The 27,530-nt window shown below is 39.1% G+C and overlaps 2 protein-coding genes across 6 annotated transcripts in view; one reads left to right on the top strand and one right to left on the bottom strand.

Annotated features, from left to right (window-relative positions):
* Positions 1-7,544, top strand: part of FLT1 (fms related receptor tyrosine kinase 1) — a 108,583-nt gene extending 101,039 nt beyond the window's left edge. For both annotated transcript variants that reach the window (XM_084226226.1, XM_084226225.1), the window contains 3 exons: positions 80-164; positions 1,011-1,102; positions 5,808-7,544. In XM_084226226.1, the coding sequence (XP_084082352.1) occupies positions 80-164; positions 1,011-1,102; positions 5,808-6,012 (382 nt within the window). In that variant the 3' untranslated portion in view covers positions 6,013-7,544. The remainder of the gene's footprint in view (positions 1-79; positions 165-1,010; positions 1,103-5,807) is intronic.
* Positions 7,545-9,141: 1,597 nt separating this feature from the next.
* The window catches only part of PAN3 (poly(A) specific ribonuclease subunit PAN3), a 79,119-nt gene continuing 60,730 nt past the window's right edge, over positions 9,142-27,530 (bottom strand). For 3 of the 4 annotated variants that reach the window (XM_084200907.1, XM_084200906.1, XM_084200905.1), the window contains 7 exons: positions 26,231-26,396; positions 25,739-25,826; positions 19,723-19,862; positions 18,836-18,965; positions 15,873-15,937; positions 15,042-15,180; positions 9,142-12,069 (listed from right to left, as the gene is read on the bottom strand). In XM_084200907.1, coding sequence (XP_084057033.1) covers positions 11,929-12,069; positions 15,042-15,180; positions 15,873-15,937; positions 18,836-18,965; positions 19,723-19,862; positions 25,739-25,826; positions 26,231-26,396 — 869 coding nt within the window. In that variant the 3' untranslated portion in view covers positions 9,142-11,928. The remainder of the gene's footprint in view (positions 12,070-15,041; positions 15,181-15,872; positions 15,938-18,835; positions 18,966-19,722; positions 19,863-25,738; positions 25,827-26,230; positions 26,397-27,530) is intronic. The other variant, XR_014615965.1, reaches the window with a different exon arrangement.

Here is a 27,530-nt window from a genome sequence, read left to right on the forward strand (position 1 = left end):
AACAGAGAAATACCCAACACTTCCTGCTTGTGCGCTTCACACTCTCACCAAAAATTGTCCTCCTTCTCTCGTTGAACAGATACATAAACACTTTCAAAATAAACCCCCCCCAGCGCATAAAGACATTTGAACAGCTTCCCATGAAGGAAACACTTGTATTTAATGTAAGTAACTCCTGGGCCAAATGATATGCCAGGTATTTCTTGTTATTTATGTGACAGACTCATACAGGGATAATGAGGATTGGGAGGTTACTGCTTTGTCAGCTGTAACTGATACAAGGTGCAGGATTTGCTGTACTTGCAACAAGAGGTTATCCCACTGCCCTGCAAATTAGGGTCAGAAATCCTTGCTGGCCATGTCATGGGTTGCAAACACTCTTTCCCTGACAAGAAGTGGTCAGTTCCAGTAGGGCTGCAAGGTACAGCTACCAGAGTCCCACCTGAATCTCACCAGTGTGGGAGACACATATAAAATCCCTTGGATCTCCATTTTCATCTGAACAGTAGTGCACAAAGGAGGACTGTGAGCCCCTTTTCCATCAGAGGTTTTTGGTAGGAACAAGACCTGTTAGCAGATGGACAAGCTGGAGCCATGTCTAACAATGGGACACACACCCAGTCCTGGTAGGGACGGGCATGGGCGAGAGGCTGGGGCAAGCTTTTAGTGACTCAGTGGAAGGCATTAAGCAGCAGGAGGTGGGAAAGGCACAGTGGTCCTCACAGGGTTGAACAGGTGGCTGGCCAGAGCCTCAGACTGCATGCAGACACTTTTCTTCTAGCACGGGGCATTTGCATTAACATTACCTGTCTGCTGTGCCCCAAGGCACCGGTGGTTTGGAAAGGCACCATTAAATGCCTGTGCACTGCTGTGCACAGAGCTGCTGTCTCCTAGAGCTGTCTCAGTATCTATGACCAGAAGGATGCTGGAAATCAGACCAAAGAGGAACCGAGTCCTTTGTAAAATACAGTTACCACCTAACAGGACTGCATCTTTCTCTTTTCTTCAAGGATTATCAAGCAGACAGTGGGATGGTGCTGGCTCCAGAGGAATTAAAACGCTTCACATGGACAGGCAGCAAGCAGAAACGGACACTCTTTGGGTCTGTATTTTACATTCCTTTCTTAGGTTTTAGATGGCAAAGGAGAATTCAAGGTCCTTGTGCTAAATCATGCCTTGTGAAAGTAGCTGAGGTGGCCCCAGTCCCTGCAAACATTTGCTGAGGTGTGTCCTGCTTGGTTTAATCAGTAGTCAATCATCTTCCACACCTATGTCTTGGAAGAAGCAAATAACCCTCAACCCCTTCGATGCACATCAGCAACATGATTTATTAGCACTTACTGATCCACCTAATGCTCAATTTAATGCCAGAGCATCAGAGAGCACTGAACTGAGGTAGGAGGCAGGTAACTGTGGGAAACAAGCCATTAATAATAGGGGAGGAGGAATGTGTGGCTGTGAAGGATTTGCAGTTGTTTCTGCAAGTCCCAAGGGCACCCCAGCTGGGACAAGGCCCCCTGTGCTTGTTTTTGCCCTTCTTTTCCATGACTCAGCTAAGCACGGCCCATTTAACACCCATGGGCTCAGGATGCTAAAGTGGCAACTTTACAATAGATGGATGTGAGGGCCTCACTTCTCTTCCTGCCTTTAAGCACTTGAATATATTGGCCATCTTCCTCCACCTAATTCCTGACAGCTGCCCAAGCAGGGAACTAGGGCTGCTGTAAGAAATGAGTTGCACTGACATGAACTCTCCGCAAATGGGAAGTGTTTATTTTCTCAGTGCCGGCGCTGTATCAGCTCCCAGCCGCCGCAAAGCTGGCAGTGTCCTGCTTTCAGCTCACTGCTCTCAGCCAGCCCGGAGACTGCCCAGACCCAACCCATCGTTCATCTCACGCTGGCAGGGGGTCAAGGCCAGCCTGCCATCCTGCCAGCGCCAAACTCGTCAGTGCCTTGCAGTTGGGCAGCCTGGGAGGTGCAGCATTGTCTCAAAGAACAATCAGAGCTGCCTGAAACGTGCGGTCAAGGCAGAGAGGCCTCGCTCCGCAAAAAATTCCAGCGACGTAGAGGGCGTTGGTTGAAATAAATACGTGTAGGACAGAAATACGTGTAGGACAGAAATACGTGTAGGAGAGCGTGCGCGCTGACGGGGCTGGAAAGCACGGCCTGGAGAAACGTGCTGCTGGCAGCAGCCTGCAGTGGCAAAGCTGCTCATGCGTGGCAAAGCCAGGGCAACACAAGCCACCCCAAACAAATGCTGGGAAACCCTTTCTCCTGGCCTTGACCTTTCAGAAAATAGGCTCCTGAGCAGTTTTATGGTACTTCAGCTCTGCTGTGGCATGCTGTCTTTGGAGGAGCCAGAGACTATAGAGTGTATGCGGATATTACAGGGTTCAAAAGGATGCAATGTTCTCAAGAAGTGGTTTAACTCATTTTTTCTCTGTGTATTTCTGAAGGCTGCTGTGAGCCCCATAGACAACATGGCAACCCCCCTAGTGAAACTGATGAAATGCCTTTTTCTCTGCATAGAGTGTGTCCCGAGCATCCCCCTGGAAGTGCTTTAAGGGGCATTTTCAAATGCAGAAGGAAAAGGAATGCTTGGTTAAGAAAAAAAAAAATTGAACTGAACAGTGGCTGCTAGAACGTAAGTCGTTGGGAAAACAGAGTGGTAGACTGAGATCATACAAGGTCATCTGGCCTGCAAGCTAAACAAGTGGTACTGTAGCACTGTGCCAAAAAGCATTCATGGATGTGAATGCAGGCAGTGACCCTTCTGTCTGCACACATTCCTAAAAGGGGTAGCATTTTAGCTAAGCATCCTTTACTTAAAATTAATTGGAGCAGTAAATATATACCCCTAAAATTTGTACTGAGCAAGGTGGAGCCTGGAGGGGTTTGAGACATGGAAACTGATCTAAGCAGATGTACATTACTGCTTCTTCCCTTGCATCGTGGCATCCTGACATTTCAGCTTGGCTTTTCTTGCAGGGAGCTGATTCAGGTTGCCAGATTGTCAGAACAGTTTCGGAGTGAGCAGTAGCAGCTCACTGTCAGGGCAGCTGGTGCCAGCACCAGGCTGAGGAAGGGTTTCACCTTCCTCTGGCAGCAGCGTACTATGGTTACGTCCCTTCACTGTAACAAAGCCTTGGAAGATTCAGACTGGGCAGAGCTGAACAACAGCATAGTGTGGAAGGAGCCAAACTCAGAGCATCCTACCTGTCTCCAGAAGCACTCCCAGGGTTTGTTTCAGAGGGAACTGATCCGTTGACTGCAGGAGAGAGCCAGCATGTAGAGTGCTTGCCAGGCTGAGGGCAGAGCAGAGCAGGGAGTCAACCTGACAGTGCAGGGGTACCCCACTGACTCTGGCAAGGCGCCTCCTCTTGAGCTTCCACTTCTCCTGCCAAGGGAAAGGCACTAATGCCAAAGCTCACCCTTGGTTTAACTATAGGAAAGAGCATCAGCCCAAACCCTGGTGAGCTCCTTAGGCTCGGTGGTGGCCAGGAGCATGAAACAGAAATGGCTGCAATGTGTCTTGGACTTGCTAATGCCACTGAGATGAAAATGATATTCTGATCAGCAGGAAGAGAAGTGAGTTTTTCCTAATATAAAGCCTCAGGTAAAAGACCCTGGTAGAAAGGTTTGGGGGTAGTTTTCTGAGCCGTGCTCCTTTGCAGGTAGAAAGGATCCCAACTGCAACCCTTTTCTAGCTTTTCAGTAGTGGTGAAAATGCCCAACACAAGTAAGCCAAAATCCTTGGGCTGAGGCAAACCCTTGAGTCAGTGTAAATTACAAAGCCAGAAAACAGCAAGAATTCCACCTCCTGTGAGCTGGAACAAGCATCTCAAGAGCTGCAGCCAGCCTCTAACCTCACTCTGGTCCTGAACATGGCAAGAAACCAGCAGCCATTTCCTCCAACAAACAATCCCAATTAAAGATCAACTAAACACACAGTTTCCAATTTACATTCCTAGATTGGCAAGAAGATAGTCCACAGCTACAGAAGCCTTTACTGACTGTAAACTCAGACTCAAAATGAAGCCTGACTACAGATGCCAAAACCCCTTGAGCTCCCTCAAAGTTTTTTGTGGGAATGCATGCCCAGGTACAGCAGTGCACTCCAGATAAAATTCATAGATGCAGCTCTACCGGTACAAAGGTTTATTAAAGCAGAAGCCAAGTCTAGCTCACAAGAAAAATCTCAGGATGCAAAAGCCCGATGATGATGAAAGGATCAAAGCATGACAGTTTTTAAGACTCAACTTGTCATGCACACTCCACTTTTGCCAGCTCCTGAAGACTCAATTACAACGTAAATCGCAGAGGCATTTCTCTTTAAACCCATCACAAAAAGTCCATTGCATCTGTGACTAACCTTGTCATAGTTATGGAATCTACCCCAAGGCAAATACTTCTCCATCTGCCAACAGATGCAATATAAAAATATGGGATGCATCTGCAATCCTCATCACAAGGGCTCCTCCTCAGGAACTCCATTCATCTACTAATAAATGTAATGGGGTGGTCTTCTTAGGGAGATCTTCCAATTTCCTACAGTAAGAAGAAGACACACTCCTTAGAAAACCACACAGGCTTCTGAGTTAAGAATTTGAGAAACTGTGACCTCTAAGAGGAACTTGTAATGGTCCTGTGCCACTAGTTCTGTAGTTTGACTTAAAGACCTAACCATGCTATAAAATGAAAAGCAAAACCCTGGGCTCTGCAAGCCTCAACAGATGCTCTCTGAGTGTCTTATTTGGAATTCAAGACCAGGGCTGCCAACGTTTCTGACCTTAAAAATGGAGAGGAGTGGATTGTCCATGAACTTATAAAAATACAGGGGAGGAAATCTAATTTTAGACACTGTGGTCCAACATGTTTACTTTAGGATTCCACATATAAACAGTGATGGAAAAATGCTCTGTCTTGTCCTTTGTCTACAGATAAATCTTTGATATCCAAGTTCAATGGAGTAAAAATTCTCTTTGCCCTGATTTTCTTTGTTACTGAAAGAGCCCTTTTAAGCACTGCGATCTCCAAATATGGGTGAGAAAGTGCCAAAAGGGTAACAGTGCCTTTAAAAGTAGCTTTGCCCAGAAGACATTAAACCCCTCTCAGTCAAGGGCATCTTATAAAAGGCAGCCTACAGGATAACTGGTCCTTTTAAAGGACAGGAAAACTCTAATTCAAACCAGCAGTTTGTGGCAGCTGCCAAAAGAAGCCAAAAAAGAGCAGATAGCCAGACTTCATGCCCTTCCTCACAAACATCAGCCATCTGTATTAGAAATTTAGCCCAGCATTAGGCTTTGGGAACATCTACACTAGTACTTTTCTACTTTGGCCTCAAGGTTTGAAACCTTCCACCACTTCATTCCTGCTCAAAAACCCCTATTCCCTTAGGAAGAAACATTTAGGTATGGGGATACACTGCCTCAGCATCAGCAGAGCTGCCAGACATTCCCCGCTACGCCACCCTGCAATAAAGTCTCACTCCCCAGCACCTGCCACAAATGAGCAATTGGAGCTTAGGCTGAGCAGTCCAGTCCTCCCCCCAAGCAGCAGGACTGATAGAACGCATGAACACTTTTAACAGCGATGTTCACTCCCAGCACCTCTGTTTAAAGGGGACTCACAGGGAACACAGGAGGGCTCCTTCACTCCTCTGTTCTGCAGTCCCTCTGAGCAAGTCCATCTGCATCAGTGCCCTTGCCACCGTGTAAGAATTAACTTGTGACTTAGCTTTGCTCAAGTCACTAAACCAAAAATCTTTACATGGTAAGAAAGCTCACAATGACACTGCTCTATTACAGCATTAAAGGCGCCAGCAGGAGCAAGGAGTCAGTGCTTTCCGGAGTAACCAAGCCGAGAAGCTTCTGCAGTTTCAGCTGTGACCAGCTCAGTGACTCCAAGCGAAGACACACCTGTGGTTATGCGATGCTGGAGAAAATGATTGCCAGCCGCTCTCCGCCTCCCGACTACAACTCTGTTGTCCATTATTCTCAGCCACCGGTTTAAGTACTTCTAGGCCAAGTAAACATGCAGGTTCTCGTGAAACACTGTCAGTTTAAAAACTCTGACCCAAATTATTTCAATTATCATAAAACTTCAGAAGTTATCATTGGATTAATCCCAGTGATCTGCTTTTCTACAGACTGCAGCACACGTATTCAAAATAGAGCAAAATATTACTGCTTGAACCTTGACTTTCCCAAATGCTCAACACCAATAGCTTTTGCTAAAAATGCTGAGTGCTTCTGCAGTCAGGAAAACCTGGAAGGCCATTATTACCGCCTCTGCTCAGACTCACTTCTGTCCTGACTGGGAGAGGCAGCTGGGAGCCCTAGACTGCCAGGAATCTGCACCAGGCGCTGAGATACTCGCATCCCATGGCTGGGGTATGCGTTGTGCTGGAAATAAAGGCGCCTTCAAGAAGATAGAAACTAGATACCGACCACAAACTATATTTTTAATGAAAACTACTTTGAGAAACTTGTGGGAGGGCTGGTGCTCTGGGGAAGCTGAATAAGCTAATTGGGGATGGGGCATTATATGGATCTTACTGCTCCAGATGGCAGACCCAGTAGGGAGCCTTGCAAGGCAAGAATTTAAAATGTGTTGCTAAACACAACTGGCAAGGATAGAGGAGAGCTAAGACCAGATCCAGGACTATAACAACAGGGAATACATACCAATTCAGTTTGGACAACCCTGTTGAAATCCAGTAAATATTGAAGTTTTGCACTTTGTCATAAGCCAACATGCACACACTGGAACCAAACTCAAGGCAGACAGGTTAAAGTCAAGCTCTGTGCACAAAACCTCACAGACCTAACACTGCACTGATTATATTTTATTTATGGGAATCTGTCTGAAAAGACAGGATGGCTACTAGACTGCACAAACTTTAATTGATCACTAGAGAGTTTGAAGAGATTAGTTAGAAATTACAAGGCAATCTGTAAAGTTAGGGCAGCTTTTCTATGAAGACACCTAAATTTCCATGTTAAGTTACCAGTATGTACAGGAATAAAAATGTACCATTCATTTACAGCAGATTTTGTATAGCATCTCAGAAAGGTCATGAGTGTTCTTTGCTTGAGAAGCATTAGGATGCACCCATTCCCTTTCACCTTTGAATGCAGTACTGAAATGAGAGTTGGACATTTAACACAGTAGCACTGATATCTGCCAAATCAATTACAGCCCAATGTCAGCTTCTTGTCGTCCACTAAAATATGTATTAACTCAAATGTTACATGTTATATGATCTCTTGCTCTCTCAGAATTCAGCTAAAGAACTGTGAATATAACCCACTAACAGACTTTACAGCAAATGACCTTTTGCATATTTACAAATAAAACTATATTTGATATTCAAGCAAAATAAATATGTACCACTACTTCTGAGCTAAGTATCTCTGCACAAGAGATCATCAGTTTTAAGTATCTATTGCACAGTCTCTTCTTGGTAAAGTATATTTGGCCTTGATTAAGACAAACGTTTCAGTACTCTTTTGTTACTAGAACTGAGCAAGAATAGTTCAGGATGATGCATTTCAAAGGATATGTTTGCACAGTGTAAATATATAAATATGCTTTTGTGCATAAATATTTAAGAATACTGGACTACAAAGATTACTTTTGTATGAACCTTCGAGTGTCTTCATATGTGAAGAACTCCTATTTTGTCTTGCATTTTCTGTCTTTATATAATGTGTTTGACTACTAAATTCATATAATAAAGTTTGCTTCTGAAAAAAAATTAGAGTTCTGACAGTGTCAAAGACTGCCGTGGCATACAAGTCAGCACTGGGCAGCACAAACATTTGGCACACATCCACCCCACAGGCTGATTTTCTGAGCAAAGGAGAACATGGAATAATCACACAGAGGAAAGCACACTTCTCGCACAGCAAACCAGCTACAGTGACAGACACCTGTCACTGCTCCCTGTGTGGGTGACATTCCCTAGGTTCAGCATATTTAGGAAGAATTTACTGCTGTCTAGAGACAAAAATTCAACTCAGCCTCTGGGAGAGGCAAGGTTTCAGGGTGGGGGAAGACAAAGACAAATATCCACCCAACCACACACCATTCCTGGTTTCTTCAGCAGCTAGAAGATGCACACCAGAAAAAAGGACAGCAAACAGAGCTAAGCTGTCCCCACCAAAGCCTGTTCTGAAGGTACAGTGACAGCAGGCAGCACCTTAGGCCTGGGTAGAGACTCTCTTCTTCAGAGAATCCCCACATCCCTATCCCATTCGTCTGAAGATGGGGATGCTGCCTCCACAGAGATGTTCAATCAAGTGCTCTCTGCTAAACAGCATTCAGTCATCTGAGGGGCTCTCAGATGAGCTGGAAGGGGCTGGAAGGAAGTGGAGATGAAGCTTTCTCTGGGAAAGCAGAATGGGATCACCAATTGCTGCAGGAGTTGTGTAGCTGTTGCTGCACATTACTAAAGAGGAAACTGGAGACTGGATATGTGCATCAATCAAACAATGTAGCTTATATAATAATATTCCTAAACCACTGCAATTTCAGCGATAATGACTCCATGTTAAATATGTGCAAGGACTATTGACAATTCACAATATATTACACAAAATGACATCTTCCATAACCATGGTCAGCATTGGATGGATATAGGAGACTTTATCCCACCAGCAAATCATCAAACCTTTGCTGGTTAAAAATACAGAAAAAGAATTCCATGAAATAAAGTTGTAACTCCATGTGCAAATTATCAGAGAAATTAATACACTTTGTTATTGAGCAAAAAAAGCTCAAAAAACATGGAAGTAAGGGTACTTGAGCAGAGTTTTCAAAAGTAGGCCTTATCAAGGAAAGCAGACGTGATCAAACTGAAGCAAATGGGATCTGACTTGGGAGTTACAGAAATATGCATTAATACACTTCTAGTGAACAGTATCTCTCAGTTTTAGCACATCTGATACACTCTAAGTGGCAAGCACTAAACACAATTTGTGACTCCAGTTTGTTTAAACTCTGCATTGCAGACAGAATGAATACAAAAGAAGTACGAGACGAATGAAATAAAATTCCACCACTGAAGTTGAAAAGCCCTGAATCCAACTTCAGAGTGTCACAATGTCAAAATAAGGCCACGTTACTTCTGGTATTCTTTATTAAAAATACTGCTGTACACATGAACAATGAAAACAGGATTAAAGATGAGTAACACATACTGGGATCATGACATTAGAACTTAACATACTGGTGCTTTTTAGGGGAAGCAGTTGACACCTGAATTACTGAAACAAGGGCAAATCAAAAATACATAGGTACCCTCAACAAAATATTTACAATATAGTAAATACAGCAACAAAATTTAAAACAGGTACAAAAATTAAAATGACCAACATCAGATGATTTCAAAGGTTGTCCCTTCTGTGCTTTTAGCTGTAAAAAATAGGAAGGTCAGAAATAAATTTCCCATCTGGGAGGGCACATCCTGGTGACTCTTCTTTTAAATACAGATACACAGTTCTTCCTATGAATGGATCAAACTACAACTTTAGGACAACCTTCTAAATGGAATTTAAAATGGGGTAGAAGGGCTCTCCCCAAAAAAACACCCAAGCTGAACTTCAGACTGTTCAAATCATTCCCAAATACAGACCAAATAAAATAAATAGAAAACAAAGCTCAACTTCTTTTTAATTTTATGTGTTACCTGACACCAAATATTTTCTGGCTGACATTATGTATGAAAACTTATTAGCTGTCTACCTTTTTATTTTTAAACCAAGTCCTGAGGTTACTAGGGGCTGAAGCAAACTGACATTATGCAAATACACACAGGTTTGCAATTTAGACATGTCTTGCAGAGGGTGTGCTGGTCTAAAAAGGATGAGAATTCAAGCCCTATTTTACCCCTGCCTTACACTTCCACAAAATATTGGTCCACAAATTAAATTTTCAAAGGTTCCCAAACCCCACAACTGAACAGATGATCCCCTTTCATTTTCAAAGAAAACAATACTGGAAAAAACCTCAGCCCGCTTATAAATTAAGCATTCCATATTTCTTCTAGAATACAAGTACTTCTTTTTTTTGTACAAAAGAATTACAATATGATTTGTCAAAAAACATAGAAAAGACAGCTGCTCTTCCTCAAATACATGAGCTAATGATAAAAGACTGTTCTGCATGTTCACTTTTCAAAGTTCCTGTTCCTTTTATATTAAAAAGAACATTCTGGCAACTGTTATCGTTTGAATATTAAACATTATGTTCCTTTTAAAATTGCAACAATAATTGATTTTTAAACTCAACAACTGATGCTACTTAATGTGGATTCAACCACATTTTCTAAAATGTGTAAAGCATGTCCCTAGTCTTCAAAGCTTTCGATGTGAAGAGAGTTGCTTTTTTCTTGATGCAAGTCTCAAGGCGGAGAATCATTTTAAAGCTTATAAAAGTGGACAGAGAAATATTAAAAACTTCTCTGAAAACTACAAATATTGAGAATCATTAAAATTGATGTCAGTAACATCAGTTGCAAGTGCTTAGAGTCTGTCCTGACCTTTTGAGTTTCCACATTTTCTTCATGGTGAGCACCCAGTGCTATTAAAACATTCAGTGCTGGGAAAGGATAGATACAGTCTTCACTACTGCTTTAAGAAAGGAAATTCCTACATATTTGGCAGTCTTCAGTATCAAAGTGTAGGTGTTTAACTAGAAATCCCATGAATACCCAAGTTTGGAGACAACTGCATGTCCAAAAATTAGAAAGGTAATTGAGGAGCAAAATTCCAGACTTTTGAGACTGAATTACTTCAGGAATATTCATGTGTTGAGTATTAGCAAAAGTAATATTACTTTGGGCTAAGCAGTGACTGCAAAGGCACAGCAGATCATTATCCCTCCAGATTCAGGCCGTAAAACTTGAAAAGCTCTTGATGCCAGACAACTGCTGTGTTTAGTTAATCTTCTTTTAACAGTGTCTTTGTATCTGTATCCAGTGTAGCGTACCATAATAAAGCTGTGGTTCAAAGAACAGAACTTTATACAAAAATTATACTGTAAATAACCTAAAGTAATACACTCCTGAAACTTCAGGCATTTAAACAATTTCTTTTAAAAAAAAATCTATTAAAAAAATTGCATAAATGTAAATGCTTCTGACTACCAGGAAAATGTACAAACAGTTTTTAAAAGGCGCTGGTTGTGTTTAGAGCAAGTTTGATATGCTCCTTAAATTAAAGATGTTTCCCATTATGCTGTTTTCATCACTTCGCTTAGACAAAGTTTAAATCGAATGATAGGGGACTTTCTTTCCTTTTTAGTCAATTCACCAATATTTCACTTGACTGGTTTTAAAAAGTTGTTTCTTCTCACATTTCTTTGAGCTAACAGTGGGTGGCATACAGAGCTTGCATACAACACACTTTTACAGAGGTTACGAACTAAACGGTCATTAATAGAACACAATTTCTATTAAATTATTTACCTGGTCCTTTATGCTATTCTGGGTGCAAATAATATCAAAAATGAATAAATTTTGCTATATCCTCAGTGACAAAAATGTATCCCAGAAATGTCCTTGCAAAGAGTTTCCCTTAAGTATACAATGTGGCAAAACTTCAGAGATCAGAAAAGTCTTAAAAAAATTAAAATTAGTGCATATACAAGTGGAAAAAATAAAAGTAGGAACATCATGCACCTGATGTGTTCCTTAATCTAAAATAAATTCTTCACAGATAAAGCCTCCAATGGCAGCCTTAGCTCTAGGATAAGTGAAACATTCTTCCCTTCAAGTAACAGTGTACCTGACTGAAGTGCAAGCAGCTTTGTTCATCTCCTGTTTGTTTCCCAAATGTGAAATGAGATGACAACAACAATTCAGCTGTAGTGCAATTTGCTATAGGTTAAGTTCCTCAGCAATGTCCTGCATGCTTTCAGCAAATACTACAACTGACCATTTGCGGCTGCAATCAGTTCTTGAAAAGTATTTTCAAAGCAGCGTTTTAAATCGCTGTAAGTTACCACAAGTACACTCTTCTCATCTCTGGAAATGAGGCTTATTTTTTCTGGCACACCAGCATCTAACTGTAACAAGAATGCAAAAGATAAAATAAAAGAAGTGTGAAAGAAATGGCAAAACATTTCCCCAACAACAAAAGCAATCAATTTCTTGGCAAGTACATTGTTATGGTGCAGCTCAAATCCGCTAACAGGACACAAAGAAAGAATCTGAATCGCACCACAATAATGTCCTCGCCAAAAAATCGAGACATTTTGGTCTTAACCTGACAGACATTCCAGACCTTAGGACTAGATTACCATTGTTTCCTTCCCCTTCCACAAACCCAGTAATCCTGTAATGCTATACTTCCCCGTGTAGAAAGCCTGGTAAAATTTTCATGTACTTCCTGAAGAGCAAAACTAAATTTGACATTACATTACATTTGCACATATGATCCACAAGCCTAAACGTAGGGTAAGTAATATACTTCTTGTCCACTCCGAAAAGAGATAATGGATGGATCAGTCCCAGGTAGCCTGAAAACTGGTAGAAACCCAAACCTCACATTTTTGGCACTACTGGAAACAAACTAAGCTGTATGGTACATTTAACCCCTTAGAAAGAAAAAATTACTTTGGTATAATCCATAACCAAATGGATAATTTGGGGTTGATAATTTGGGAACATTTGTTCCACATTTCTTCTCATGGTTTGTTCTGACTTCTCAAATTCAATATTTACTTTTTTTTATATTCCATTAGCTCCTAATTTCTAACAGAGGAATATCCTGCTTTACATGCTGAAGCCCATTACATCACTGTTTCTTATGCTCTTCTCACTTTGCAAGAAATGTTCATCAATAGAGAACTGTCAAGACTCTCTTATTATGCAGAACTTCTGTAGTTTTGTTTTAGTCAATACGTTGATAGTTCCACCACAGTCTTTCTTATTCCAATACAAAAGGTGCGGCAGAGACAAGTGAGATATGACACTACCAATCCATTCTTTGGAAATACATCCTCAGCAGGTTTAAATGTATGTATTATAATATTGTACTGAATACAAAAACAATGAAATTTGTGACAGACATGTTCCACTAGCTGCTGTCTAGAGCAACACAGAAAGTTGGCAATTTCTTGCATTTCCCTTCTAAAGTAATGTTTTGAGTGCAACCTTAAAAGCTGGAACTGCCACATTTTAAAGCTGCTGCTTTGTGAATGGTTTCAGAAGGATGAAAGCAAGCCAATTAGCTTCTAATTTTTGTAGAGTAGGATAAAACCACCAGTATCTTCCAACAACCATTACAAAATATTAATACAATTAAGGTATTTGTGAAATATTGTCCACTGTTCATTCCCATTAGCATCATACAACAAATCAATGAATTACCATAATGGAGGATCTTCCTAATGGAAGACCTGTATTAAGAAAGCCACACTGCTAATTACAAACATCAATATTTATAGCTTTCTTTCCTCCTGTGGGTGCATAAATCAATATTCTCAGCTGAAAAGATGCTCAAAACACCACATTGAAAAGGAAAGTTTGTTGGTTTTCTTTTTTTTAAACAGAATAGCTTTCATTCAAAAGCAATATGTTTGGCAAGTACCAGTAAAGTCCATATAACTTCTACTAGTACTTCTACAGTTTCTGAAGTGCTTCTTGGAGTGTATTTCCAAAGCAGAGTTCTGTAAGCCTTACATTTTTTTGTGTGCTGAGCCCACAACCACAGAAGAGAAGAGCCTCTGTTTGAAAAGGTAAGCCATGAACATTTATAGAACAAGGCATTCTTTGACATTGTCTCTTACCTGACCTATGAATTCAGGACTGTCCCCTCTTGCTACAGTACTGTATGAGTCACTGCTTTCAAATCATGATGGCATTTCAATGCCTACTTGAATGTCAACATGCTTTCTTTTTGATTTAGCCTCAATCCCTTTAATGTCCTTTTTAAAGTGATTACAGACACCAACCAGAAAGATAAAAAGGAGGTTAAAAAATGCACAGCAGTGGTCTAATAGGAGGTTAGAAACCCTGACAATTTTAGAAAAATATTTAACTGTACAGTTATTACACATCAAAGGATCTGAACATATTCCACTTTTCTTGCAGGAGAAAGTTGGCTATCCTACTCCTAGAAAAGAAAATATTGGGCACTAAAACTGTGTATTGTCAGTGTCTGCATCACCATTCTCTACAGAGCAAGTCAAATTACCAAGCAGCTACAAAAGCAACAACAAAAAAGTTGCAGCATCTCCCTTGGATTATTGAAGTTCAGCAAAATAATGTGAAATAAGCTGAAAGCTGATCTACCAATAAAAAAATTAATCAGCTCACATACTTTTTAATTTATGAAGCAAGACAAGTTCTTCAACTACTGAAGATCTTGTGGTCTCACACATGTCCTGCTACTAGTCATAAGAGTGCTCAAATACAATTCTGCTAGTAGTGCAGCTCTTAGAAAACTGCAAATAGCTTTGTTAAGTCAGCCTTGGAAAACAAAGGGCTGGAGAAACTGGGGAAGTCATTACAGAAGTGGACTTAACTTTTTAAGTCACAGAAATTTTCTAGCACTGTCCTGATAGGAATGATTTTGCACAAATTTCTGTTGCAGTTTCCCTCCTGTCTCCTACTTGAGTCAGCACAATTTAGGAATGGATCTTGCCTTATGACCATGCTTTGTGATAACTACCAGCAGAAACCTCCCCCAGTTAAAGGAGTATTATGGATCCTTTATGCTGTGTTGAAAGACCAGAGTAGCATAAAGGGACCAGCATTGCTTATCCACAATAATCAATGCATGAAAAGTTAATATTGTATCTCACGCTATATTAACAAATTTTTAATATTCATGTACTAGTTTTATTTAAAATATCCATAGATGTTGGAATATTAGCCTAGTGAATACATGGTTCTAATCCAAAATGGGGAAAATAACCACCAGCTAAGCCAATGGCATTAACCTTCCAGTGCCAACTTGCTTTGCAGTGGAATATTCTTTTAAAGAAAGCTAACCCAATCAAAATGTGAAAAAGCTAACTGAAGTACAGTGTACCTTGTTAAGACATGAGATAATGTGACTGAGGTCAATCCAAGGAGTACCCGCTTCTGTCACCTGATGGAAAAGGTGATCTCGAAAGAGCTTTAGTAAATACCTGTCTCCAGTTTCTGACCACGTTGGGTCCTTCTGAAACCTAGTGAAAAACAAATTCTCATATTAAAGCTCAGTAAGTTAAATAAAATCAAACCCCACAGATATAAATGACACTTCAATCTCAGCTGAGTAGTCTTATTGTACAGCTAATCTCCGCCTATAAATTGCAATTAAATTAATCCCCCCGCCACAAACAGAAGATAACATACACAAAAACTTTCTCAGCTGCTTGAGCACCTAAAGCTAATGCCTTCCAAGAGCCAGCAAAAAATAATGGAAGAAAAGAACAATTATCTGCAACAAGTTTACCACTTAAAACACGTGTAGAAACATGCATTATAAACATAACTCTAAGTTTATGCAAAAGGATGGAAAACAGACAATGAACACTTCATTTTCATGTAGTTAGTCAATAAAAAACAAGGTGAAAACTCACTAGCTTAAAACCAGTATCTACATCCTTTGCTTCAGTTAAAGCAAGCAATGGATTTCCTCCAAAACTACTGCCACCCACAAGAGAAACCATACTAAATACAGGGAAACAACTTGTAGCCTTCTCCTGTCTATTTAAAGTTTTGGTCAAAGTTGCTTATCTAATTTTTCTCAAGGCTTCTTAAATACTCATTTCTCCATGGGAACATATGGGGGGAAAAATTTAAATTTATGAAAGAAGAAAGTGCATTGCAAACTGTGTTTTACATACTATAAACCACAAAAACAAGTATTTCTTACTCTGGCCTCTCATTGATTGTTCCCAATTTTGCTAGGAGCCTAAACAACCTTCCATTTTGCACCTCCTAGAAAACAAGAAAAAGGTTAAGAGTCTCTGAAACAAAATTTAGACATTTACTTGCAAAAGACACATGGTAATAATGCCAATGAAGCACTGTTAACTACAAAGATTTATTTATTCAAAGAAGAACGCATCATTTTTTTCAGACAGAGATCAAATGCATTGCATAATTTATCAGTAGTCCAGTGCTCATTTTAGCACTTCAAATTATAATGTGAAGATTCAGCAACCAATGATACCTCCCAGTCCCAGCAGGAACTGGACCAAACAATCTATTTCCTTGTTGAAATGTAAGTCTAATCTCCTGCCAGCCTATACTCGCAGGTATGCTAAAATATAGTTAGTTAAACAAGAAGAATATGGGGTGTGTATATATATATATATATATATATATATATATATACACACACACACACACATGTACACAGTTACCAAGATATGCAAAAGTATGCAGTACACCACCTTATTTCAGGTAAAGATGAGAAGAAACAATCTACCAGATCTGTTTTTCAGAAATGCTTTGTAGGCCATTATTAGTAAATATTTAGCAACAATATCATCAAACTAATACTCAAACGATAATTGATTGCAAAAATAATTTTCGAACAAGTTTTTTCAAAGCAGTTAGACTCTAAGTCTTAGAAGAACATAAATGCTGAGTTCATAAATGACTTAAATAAAGCAATGACAATGAGGTCACACAGAGGCAGAACATTAAAATTATAGTTGCTTAGCACACATGCAACTGAAAATTGATTTAGCGTGTTGTTCCACACCACTTAGGATGCAGTAAAAACAGTAACATCCTAGCTTACATTAAACAAAAAAAAAAATTCACAGTGTAAACTGAAGTTGTTAGGAAAAGATCCTCTCTGGTATTATTCACATTCTCCAATGGCTCAGGTCTACAACATTATTCACGCTAAGATGCATCCAATTCCATGCATAATCATATTGATTTCAACTGAATTCAGTCTGGAGTAGATTACTGCGCACAGCTGGGTAAATTAAGTGGGTCAAGGTGATAACAGCCTGACCTTGGACAACCTATGGGTTGCAGATTTCTATTAATAGTCTAAAAACACACTGGAGAACAGCTTGTACCGCAACAGTAGCTACACTTAAAGAGACTGACATGGAAAACCAGCCCTGTCCAGCTAGCCAAGGTCTACTATTTGGTCTAACCACCAAATTTATTTTTGGCATGTGGTCAAATACTCAAAAGCCAAAACTACGCCTGTATAAAGTTCATTGCCTTGCAGATTCCCAGTGAATGGTGACACAGCTGAGCAACAACACAGGCACTAAGTCTCCAAGAGGCCTCCCTGCAGGCCTAGTAGCCTGTAAGGAGGGAGATGCTCTCCATAGGGCTTATAAACTGAGGCTTTGACTGCTATGACATGAATATGATGATTGTAAAAGCGAGGAAGGAAAGGAATAGCAAAATAGGGTTATTGCTCTGGAAAAAGTGAGTGTTACGAAGATATTAACTACATAGAAACCACTCCCAGCATCAGAAGTCCCTAAGCTACAGACTGCATGCTTGGACAATATAAGAAAAAAAAAAAAAAATCACACATGCTAGTCTTTTTCTAATACTCCCTCCAAAGCATTTGCTTTGGGAAAAAAATGAACAGAGGGTACCAGGCTAGACTTAAGGGATACTGTGGCTCTGATGTTAATGGAGGGGATGTCATAGTAGGAACCAGTTACAGTTTCAGTTTGACAGCTAATTAAGAAGTGGTATTTATCACTGTCAAGAAAACAGCTATTGCCAAACTGGGGGCTATGCGACAACTTGAATTTGTAGTAACTCTGCCCACCTGCCAGTGATAAGCAACTGCTCAAATAACCTGACTAAAAATACAGAAATTGTATTGCTGATCACAGGGCAATCTCCATCTTTGCTATGGGAAGGAGTCCATCTGCCCAGCTTTGTGCAGGCACATAGGCCACCTTAACAACAAACAAACTTAAAAACCTCTGGAGAAGGATTAGTAGTTGATTCTAAAAAAATGAGTACCCAGCATCTAGAGGTACACAGATACTGTTTGGCTCTTCTACAGCTCCTTGCTTCTGACAGATTTCAGCATCTTTCATCAAGGAGGGGAAAACTGTTCTCCAACAGCACAATACTGGAGAAATCAAGAGAACTGAGTCCACCAGAACCCAAAACACTGGCCTACTTAAAAAGTTCTCAGTGAGGGGTTATAATGGAGTGGAATCACAGAACTCAGTTAAATTCTTCTGTAGTACCCTATCCCACACATTTTCAGGGCCATGAGAGCATTCCCCAATGTATCTATCTCCTGCTGTCAGTCGCTTCTGACTAAAAGACAATCCTTCCTGTTGAACAAATACACCCTGACTTGATACATAGTACATATTTCCTTTATAGCTAGCACTTGATACCTTGACTGAACCCCACAGACCCCCACAGCAAGAGTGCACACTTCAGGAGCTGAACATGGTATCTCCATGGATTAGAATTCGTTCAAAAAGGAAAACATATGAGAGCAAGGAGACCAAAATCCAAACCTAAAAATTTATGGGGCTTTAGCACACACGACATACATGGCCTTCTTTACTCAAAATGCTATTTTTAACCATGATATAAAGAACATAATTTTCCCAAGACTACTGGTTGGAAATGAAGATGCTACTTCATCTGTGTTAAAACACAGCTAAAGACATCTTAAAACTAGGCATTCTTGAAGCTCTTGGGGCTTTCAAAAGCCTGAGTTAGAGTTGTCAATCATTCAGGCAGATTACTTAGGTTAATAAACAAACAGAAGGGGAAAAAAAAAATCCAACAGGAACTAGTAGAAAACATTCGCTTTTAAGGTACAGCTCTAGGAACACTGACTACAGATCTTTCTGCAGGAGTTACTACATGATTTACCTTTGCTAGATCTTCTTCTATAACATCATTTCGCATCTGAGCAGCATCCAACTGAGTATAGAATCGTGCACCAATCATAGGCATGATATCGTTTACACTGCGAAGTCTGTTTTGGTCAGTCAGCAAATACCTGCCAAAATAACCCAACCATCAAAGATTACTTTCTGCAAGTGCCAAACATTATATTCCATTATGATTTTATAACCATTTAACTTTTTGTATTTAATACACAAAGCTGACAATTGTTTTGTTTCTTAAAAGAAGATACCATCAAGAAAACACAATCAATTTGCATGCATACATCAAGTCAGTTATTTATACAAGACGGAAGTATACTTTCACAAAACTGTGCAGTTCACTCCATTCAAACAGCAAGAACATATACAAAAAGAGAGAAGCATGCAGATTCAGACTGCAATGCAATTGTTTTTCAAATGAGGAAAGGAGAAAAGACTTCTACTTTTCCCACTCCGGCCGCAAGGGAGAAAAAGGCTGACTGTATTGAAACAACACAAAAAGAGTACACAGCCAGAAAAAGCTAGCACTCAACCTTTTGGCCAAAAAGTCAGTGTGTCTATTTCTCAGTACCTTCTGAAACTGTAAGATAAGACTAGCATAGTGCTATTGTAGAGAACATGCAATGAAGCCCAATATTTAAGACAACCTAAAATGCTTGTTTTGTTTACACTCCTAATTCTTACTAAGAGCTTTACCAGCATTATACCAAAAAATTCATATCAATGTTTAACAGCACACTGACCATGAAGACACCTCAACAACAGTAGATTTACCTGTAATCTTACTTGCATTTAAAAAATTTGCTTTTGCATTTGTATACATTAAAAAGTGCTACAATTTCCTTTAAAAGATTTATTAAACAAACTTACAAAATCAGATTCTTCAGATCAGAGGAATAGTTGATTGTCACCAGTTCCATTGCTTTCTGCAAATTCTCTCTCTGAATTCCTGATAAAGAATTGCAAGCCAAAGCCAACACAACTTTCCCCAGGGAGATCAGATCTGCTTGCTAATAGGGAAAACACACACAGGTAAAATTCTTAGTACTGATAAATACTACCTATGGTACTAGATGGTGTTAAAGAGAGACAGTTCTTCAACAACCTTAGAAGAATTTGAGCAACTAAAGTAAGTGCTATTCAAATCATAGTTCAATATGATTGTTAAGTTACAGCAGTTAAAAAGTACAGAAGAAAATCTGTCCTGACACCTAGCAATTTTTTAGTACTATATTTATCTTTGAATTATTAAAATGTACCTATTTTTAGCTTAAGGACAGTACCAGCGAGAACTGTGTAGTGAGCAGAAGCTCTGTAATGAGGTTCTCTGAGCCACCCACCTGCTCAATCCTGACAAGTCAAGGAGTTGGTGGCAAACAGAACAAGTCTTCTCAATATGAGATGTAGAAATAAAAGGATTATTTGTTAAACTGAAACCAGCATTTTCTGCATTCCTATCTTTTCAATCTAGCAATCCAGTGTGAATTCCATACTGGGATCCACACCACATTCTAATACATGATATCACTATTTTAACAAATTGCTCAAATATTTTCATCTCTGATGGACAGTGTGAAAATATCTGAACTGTGCAAAATAACTAGACAGGCCTGTACAGCTGCCAAACAGAACAGCACTGTGTGTTATGAAGAAACCTTTGCATTACTAAACACTTTTGTTAAAAGCAGAACTGCTCTTAAAAGATGAATGCAGGATATAGCCTGCTTTGCCGTAACAGAAAATTCCACCAGTATTAATAGCCAGCCATAAGAAATGATTCGGAAAAGCTGTAACAGATTTTTAAGCCCACTGCTAAAAGCAAGAGCCTAATTTAGTAGCAAACAATGACATTCATAGGAAAAGTTGAACTGATTATTTCCACGGAAAGGCTTTCAGCTGCACACAACTTGGCCAAACTCAAAAACATCTGCAGCCTTCCATGCTGGACATGCCCCAGAGTGAATTTAACAGTCAGCTATAGATATGAAATTGGAATTTTCCTGGGGGATTTTTGGAGAAAATAAGATATTTTTGCAAAACTAAAAACATAAAAGCTACTAGTAATTGAGAATGTCAGTTCCGCAGCCTAGAGCAAGGCCAAGCCATTTAGCAGAGAATGCAGTCGTACAAGGAATCCACCTTCCATCATTTCTGTAAGAAAGGCTAAAAAATCTGGCAGCATTAAAAGTTCTGGTTAGAATTTGGCAGCTTTAGAGTGAACATGCCACAGCCCTTCACAGCTCTTCCACCCAGAGGCATAACTACATCTACTGCCTCTGGCTGCAGTAGCTGAGCAGCCTTCCCTGAAGCCACATCTCCAGGAGCTGAGGGAAAGGGAAAAATACCAAACTTTTCCAGGTCTCTCAATGTCCCTGCTGTTCCTATATCAAGTATGATTAGGCAGCACAATTTGAACATGGATACACAATACGTCTGAAGTTAAAAAGTGTATTATTCTTGTAGCTAATGAAGACAGAAACAGCATGTGGAAAATGAGACAAAGTGGTTGAAAAGGACGTGGGACTGGCATTTGCTAAACTATTTCCTAAGCAACACAGAATTTCTGAGTATTAGCATTCCTTTTTCCTTTAGTAAAGAGACGTTAATCAGAGCAACAAACCCCCTTTTCAGTGTGAACTTGCTTCCATTATTAACATGTAGTCAATTTCAGCAGCAGGGAACTGCTATGGTTCTAAACAGAGGATTTCTGCTTGTGCAGTATCTAGAAACACGTGTCACCTGACACAAAGGCATTTTTATTATGATTTTTTTCTCCAAAAAGTTTTGGAAGAAATATGCATTTGTATTAACCACAGTTGTACTTCTTTCTGCAGTCCTCTACTTTACACTTAGTACCTTTCAACTTTTAGTCATTCATAAGGATTTAACCTATATAAATTCTGTATCATCATACAACCCTGAGACACTGAAAATATACAGGCAAGACCCTATGAAAATTTTCTTCCTTTGCACAGGTGCTTTTATAGTACAGATTGCATTAGATTTTATAAATTATTGAGAAAGTCTTACATTTAACATCAGACAGGAAATTTTAAATTCAAGCTTTGTGGGGTTTTGAGCATTTGACTTGCAACTTAAATTTTTGTTTGTTTCACAAATTACATTTACCAGAAGAACTGGCAGAGAGAATATGACACTCCAATGTACCCCCAAACACACAGTTTTCAAATTACAGCCAATGATTAGCTTGTTTTAGACACAGAAGTGGCTTGGATTCATCCCACTTATTTTAGGAACTTCAAGCGTTCAGTTAAGAGACTGATCAATTTAAGACAACTGTAATTCTGTAAGACAATTCAGATTTTGAGCCAGTTGAACTGCTCTCTGGAGGCACTTTACTATTCATTGTTAGCTGAAACCCTGAAAGAAAATGTTATCACAATACCCATTTTTTAAAGTTTTACAGGAGCACAAAAGCAATATTCTTCCTGTGTGACTGGAGAATCAGAATATCACAAGCTGGAAAGATCCCATAAAGTTCAGAATTTCTGAGAGTCAGATTCTGTTTTAGAAGCAACTAAACTATCATCTGCTGACCCACTCTATAAATTCAGACAGGGTACATGACTTCCCAGAAGCTGGGTTACACCATTCTTTCTGTAAGGAAGCAATCCACATATGCCTATTAAGTCTTAACCTAATCTCTGAAAATACTCAGCTCTTACTGCTCCTCAGCAAAGAAAGGTTAAAGAAGGCACACAAGAACTACTAGACTTCCTTGCAGCAGGAACACCAGAAACACATTTTTCTGCATTCCTGAAGTAGCCTTGCTAGTGCAAGGTACAGATCTATATTAGGTACATCATTTCCTTGTTTATACTCCCTATTGTGTTTGCATGCTCCTCTGAATCATGTAAGCTCCTTTTGCCACAGATCTGACAGAAAACTTCTACCATGGTAATTATCAACAGTGACTATGAAGTAATACTAAGTTGATTCCTAACTTCAAAGAAAAGCTTTACATCTTCTAAGCACAGGCAGCCTTTCATTCAAAAATGCACCTTGCATGCAATTAACAACCATTTAATTAGTAATTCAATTCATAACTGTAACCTCTACCAACCTAATTTTTTTATCTCTTGCAAGCTTTGTGAGTAAGGATTTTATCAGCATTCAGTTCATTGATCGAGCTATTAAATAGCATTCACTAAAACCCAGCACTAGGGGATAAACTCAGAAACAGCCCCCTTCATTAACGTCTCCCTGTTACCAAGTCAATTTCAAGCATGTCAAGTGAGCAATTTAACTGTTAACTGCATAGGTACTGTTTCTTATTTTTTAAAATTAAATAGGTATATGCCTCTATGCCAAATGCCCTAGAGATACCTCAACATTTTATATGTTTGATTTTACCAGCCAGACATGTAAGCTATTCAGATAAAACTTTTTTTTGGACAGGATCCATTTTCCAGAAACACTTTAAAACCAACACTACTTTTTATTTTGTTTTGTTTATCCTGATCCACTGCTATGTTGGATCAGTATCAGCTCCAGTTCTGTGGATTCACTTAGAAGGATAAGTTCTAGAATTGTCCTTAGAAGTTCCTCCAAGTTCCTACATTTTGGTGCATTTTTCTAGAGTCAATAATAGTACTTGAGATGTCTCTTCAAACTAGTTTCTTTAAATTTGGGGAGGTGGATATGAAAATTATTTTGGTTTGATAAATTGAAAAATATTTACTTTAAGCCAGAGTAACCTTATAGCTCTTGTTAAAACAGTAAAATTTACATTCTCTTTTTTTTTGTAAAGGGGAGGACTTACATTTTATTCCAAATACAGAAATATTTATTAAACCTTTTTACTGTTTCCTGTATCACCATTTAGCTTTCCCATCTGTACCTTGCAGTTGACTGACACAAGACTTATAGACTGTGGTGAGGCAGGAAGTCACATGCTGCAGTTTATACAGGTTTAACCCCTGGTTTTCAATGCAAGTGGCCATTTGTATTTCATTTACTTCTTTTTAGCTTCCCTTTTTGTTGCCTTTATGTAACTCTCAAATAATGATAGAGATTAATGCATTTAGCACAGATTGCAAAGAACAATTGCATTCCTTTTACAGAGCCCCTCACTGTTTTGGCTGAAATCTGTCTTTATATTAATCACGGGAAATAGCCAGAAAATGGCAAATCCTAACAAATATAATTTTCTCCATTGAAGACAACAACAAGGAAATGCATATTAGCTGGGCAGTAAACCAAGAGATAACCTACATTTTTAACAGTCACAGGAGTCCCAAAGGAATTCAGGAACTGGGTCACAGATCGAAAGGAAAAAGGATGAGCAGCAGCTGTTATTTTGTAATTTTTTCTGGCTAGGGCAAACAAAGGTAGAGCATGAGAAATGACCCCTAAATTTCAAGGAATGGACCCAGTTTGGCACCTCTGAAGGAAAAAAATGGGCAGTGAAATCCTAGCCCTTCTAGAAAAAAGAGCAAAAGAAAATGGCATACTGTATTTACTAATTGCAGATTAGATCTTCCAAACTAAGTATTTAGGAGTATTTATTTTTCGGTTTAGCAGAGCAACCTAAACAATTTGAATATTAACAACATATAAAACATGAAAAGCCATTCCCCCTAAACAAAACTAGGCATTATCAAGCAAGTCAGCTGCCATGTGTTGAGCTGCTACGGTGATAAGTGCTTTTGACAGACTTGTGTACCTGCAAGTATTTTTAGATTTGTATCTTCAAGTATTCTAAATGTTTTTCTTTACTTGAATGTCATAATATCTCAGGAGGATCCCTTTCCAAGCTGAAATTAAAATAGAGAAGTACTTAGATTTAAAAAAAACCCCTCTCATTACATTTTTAGGCATGGAATCCCTTACTTACTTGTATTTTCATCTTCTCACAACTGTTTTCCACTGAATTTTTACCAAAAACCCACTGATATGTAGCTGAGTGTGTGTGTGTGAGCGTGAAATCCTTTGGTGTACTCCTCGAAGCAGACTGAAAACTGCTTTAATGTATCATTAAAAAAAAAAGTTACGTTCTAGAATATGGTCTCCAACAAGATAGCTTCCTCTGGCCAAAGTTCAAACATTTCAGTTATTACTTAAAGACTCTGAATAAGCAGTTTTCACAGTGAATAAGGTCAATTAATGAAAATAAATTAAATCCAACTCCCTACTGTAGTCTTTCACTCCCAGTACAGACAGGGTATGTGATGACTGCTGAAGTAATGTACTTTACCCTGAGGGGAAGTTAGGGAAAGAGGCACTCCTGTACACAGTGATGCTCCAGATGACTGTGGAACAGTTTTTGTTAAGTCTAAAGGGGTTCTTCTTAATTCAGGAATTATGCAGAGTCCACGCTTCAGAGAACACCAGGAGAGCACGGAAAAACTAGGAGCCCAAAATAAAGATACACTAGAATCTTTTTGGCATGAGGAGAGGGTCTAAATGCAGTTAATTGAAAGATTTTACTCCTCTCAATAGGTACTCAACACTTAGTTATTTATGTTAAAATCACAAAAGACAGAGCAAAAACTATTACTGAATCATTATTTTTTATCTCTAACACTAAATATAAGATTTTTCTTCTTCTTCCTTTAGAAACTTCTATCTCCAGTCATTTCTGACTTAAGTTTGTTAAATACTATAGTTCAACCTGTTCGGTGAGCTTGCTGAAATTTTAGAGGCAGAAGAAACCAAAATGAGCATTCACATTTATAAATTATAAGCAAATTTGAACAGTGTATGGGAGAACCGAGACCAAATCAGAAGTGAAAAGGTAAAGTAATTTACAGATAGATACACTGGACTACAGTTTAATTAAAGTACTTGTCTTCCAAAAGGAATCACATTGGTTTGCAGTAATCCCTTTGCCAAGCCACCAGCCTAACTAGCAGCGTTGTCATACCTGAAACTGAGCCATTAATGCCAGTGGATTATTTTGACTGTTGTCAAATGTCAAAACGTCAAAGATTCCAACACAATTAACTCGTAACCTTTAGGAACAAGAAGAGAAAAGGAAAAATTGCCATTAAGCTTCATTGGTTACTCAATTTTTCCTCTAGCATTCACTGAATTTTTTGATATTATAAAAGTCATCAGTACTTAGCAAATCAGAAAATACTGATTTTACTATTTAATAAAATGCACAGACAGTATTCCATTTACAACTAAATCAACACATTCCTAAACTGACAGTACTGGGTCTGATCTGTAGTTTGAGGATAATGTATAACTCCTCCCAAAAAATGTTTTAGACGACCTTTAAAAAACCAAAGTTACAAGCTTTAGCACAATGCCTCAGGACAGTTGAGAGAACTCAGCAGCTATTTATATACCAGGTGCACAGTCAGCAGCTGCCAAGACCACAGAGCACAGTGAGACTGAATGCATTCACTACCTTGTTTTTCCTGTTACCAGAATCTTGGTTGGATCCATAACTCTGCACGCCAGTCCTGCTGTATGAATGGTCCGTAGGGCAGAGCTGAGCTGCACAATATATGCCCATATCAAAGACTCTGGAAGCAACCCCGCATGCTGCCGTGGCAGAGGTCCGTCATGCTGACCTAGAACCAAAACATTGTGAGCATCAATGGAAGGCTGCTGTGCAAAAAGCAAAGTACAACATCTTGAATTATACAATTAACTCACACACTCATTTCATTTAACTCTTAATAGTCCTTGAAAGACACATCTATGCTGCTTTAAAGGTGAGTTTGGGAATAGATTTTTTTTCATTGGTTGGTTTCACATGGTGGTTTTTTGAAAATGCTGACAATTCATTAGGCTTTATTATTTTCATTCTCATATTCAGGGAAATTATGTTTTGAAGTTGAGAACAAGCACTGATTGGAAGTTGCTCAAAGTAGACGGTACATCAAAATATGCAAGTACTTCAGAAGTAAAACCACCAATATCCTGAAACAAAGAGTATGTACCACAATAGCTGCAACATTTTACCTCCTTTATTGCAGGTAGGCTTCCCAATTAAACACTTTCTATCATCTAATAAGAAAAAAATAACAAGCTAATTTCAGCTTACATGAGCAAATTAGACAAAGATTTGGAGGCTAAACATCACTGAACCCAACTTGTATGTTCTGCTGTGACGCAGCTCCCTGACAAGTCATCACTGCATGGCCCCTATTCCATGGGTCATATGAAAGAAATGCATTATTCCCCTTCCAAATGGATTTGTAGTTCTCCTTTCAAAAGTATAACTCAATCTTTGCAAACACACACTCAAATCCTACATTACAGTTTGAGCAATACTGAGTCACAGATGAAAAAATGAAAATATAGATAAAAAATGTTATTTTAAATACGATGTGTGTAATTCAAGTAAGCTGGCATTGTTTGACTTGCACAAAGTTGAAGCCGAAGAAAATACATCCAGAGTAAGACAGTACATCTCAATTTTACAAACCACAAGAGAAATTTCAAGAGGTTGCCTCAGTAATGATTTTGCTTATTTTGAGACCAGTAATATCATCAGTATTAAATAAAATCATGTAAGTATCTGCTTGGTTTTGCTGTGAACTGACTGTGCTCTTCTCTAAACATTTATTTCTTTTTAGTTTTTTTGTTTGTTTGTTTAAGGGTTTTGGGTTGTTTTCCTTTTGTTCTTGTTTTTTAAGGTTGGGGGGGTTTTTTCCCCCCCTTTCCCCCTTTTCCTACACAACCATATCAACATCTGTGCA

The sequence above is a fragment of the Fringilla coelebs genome (genome assembly GCF_963513975.1).
Source record: "Fringilla coelebs genome assembly, chromosome: 2".
NCBI classification, from domain to species: domain Eukaryota; kingdom Metazoa; phylum Chordata; class Aves; order Passeriformes; family Fringillidae; genus Fringilla; species Fringilla coelebs.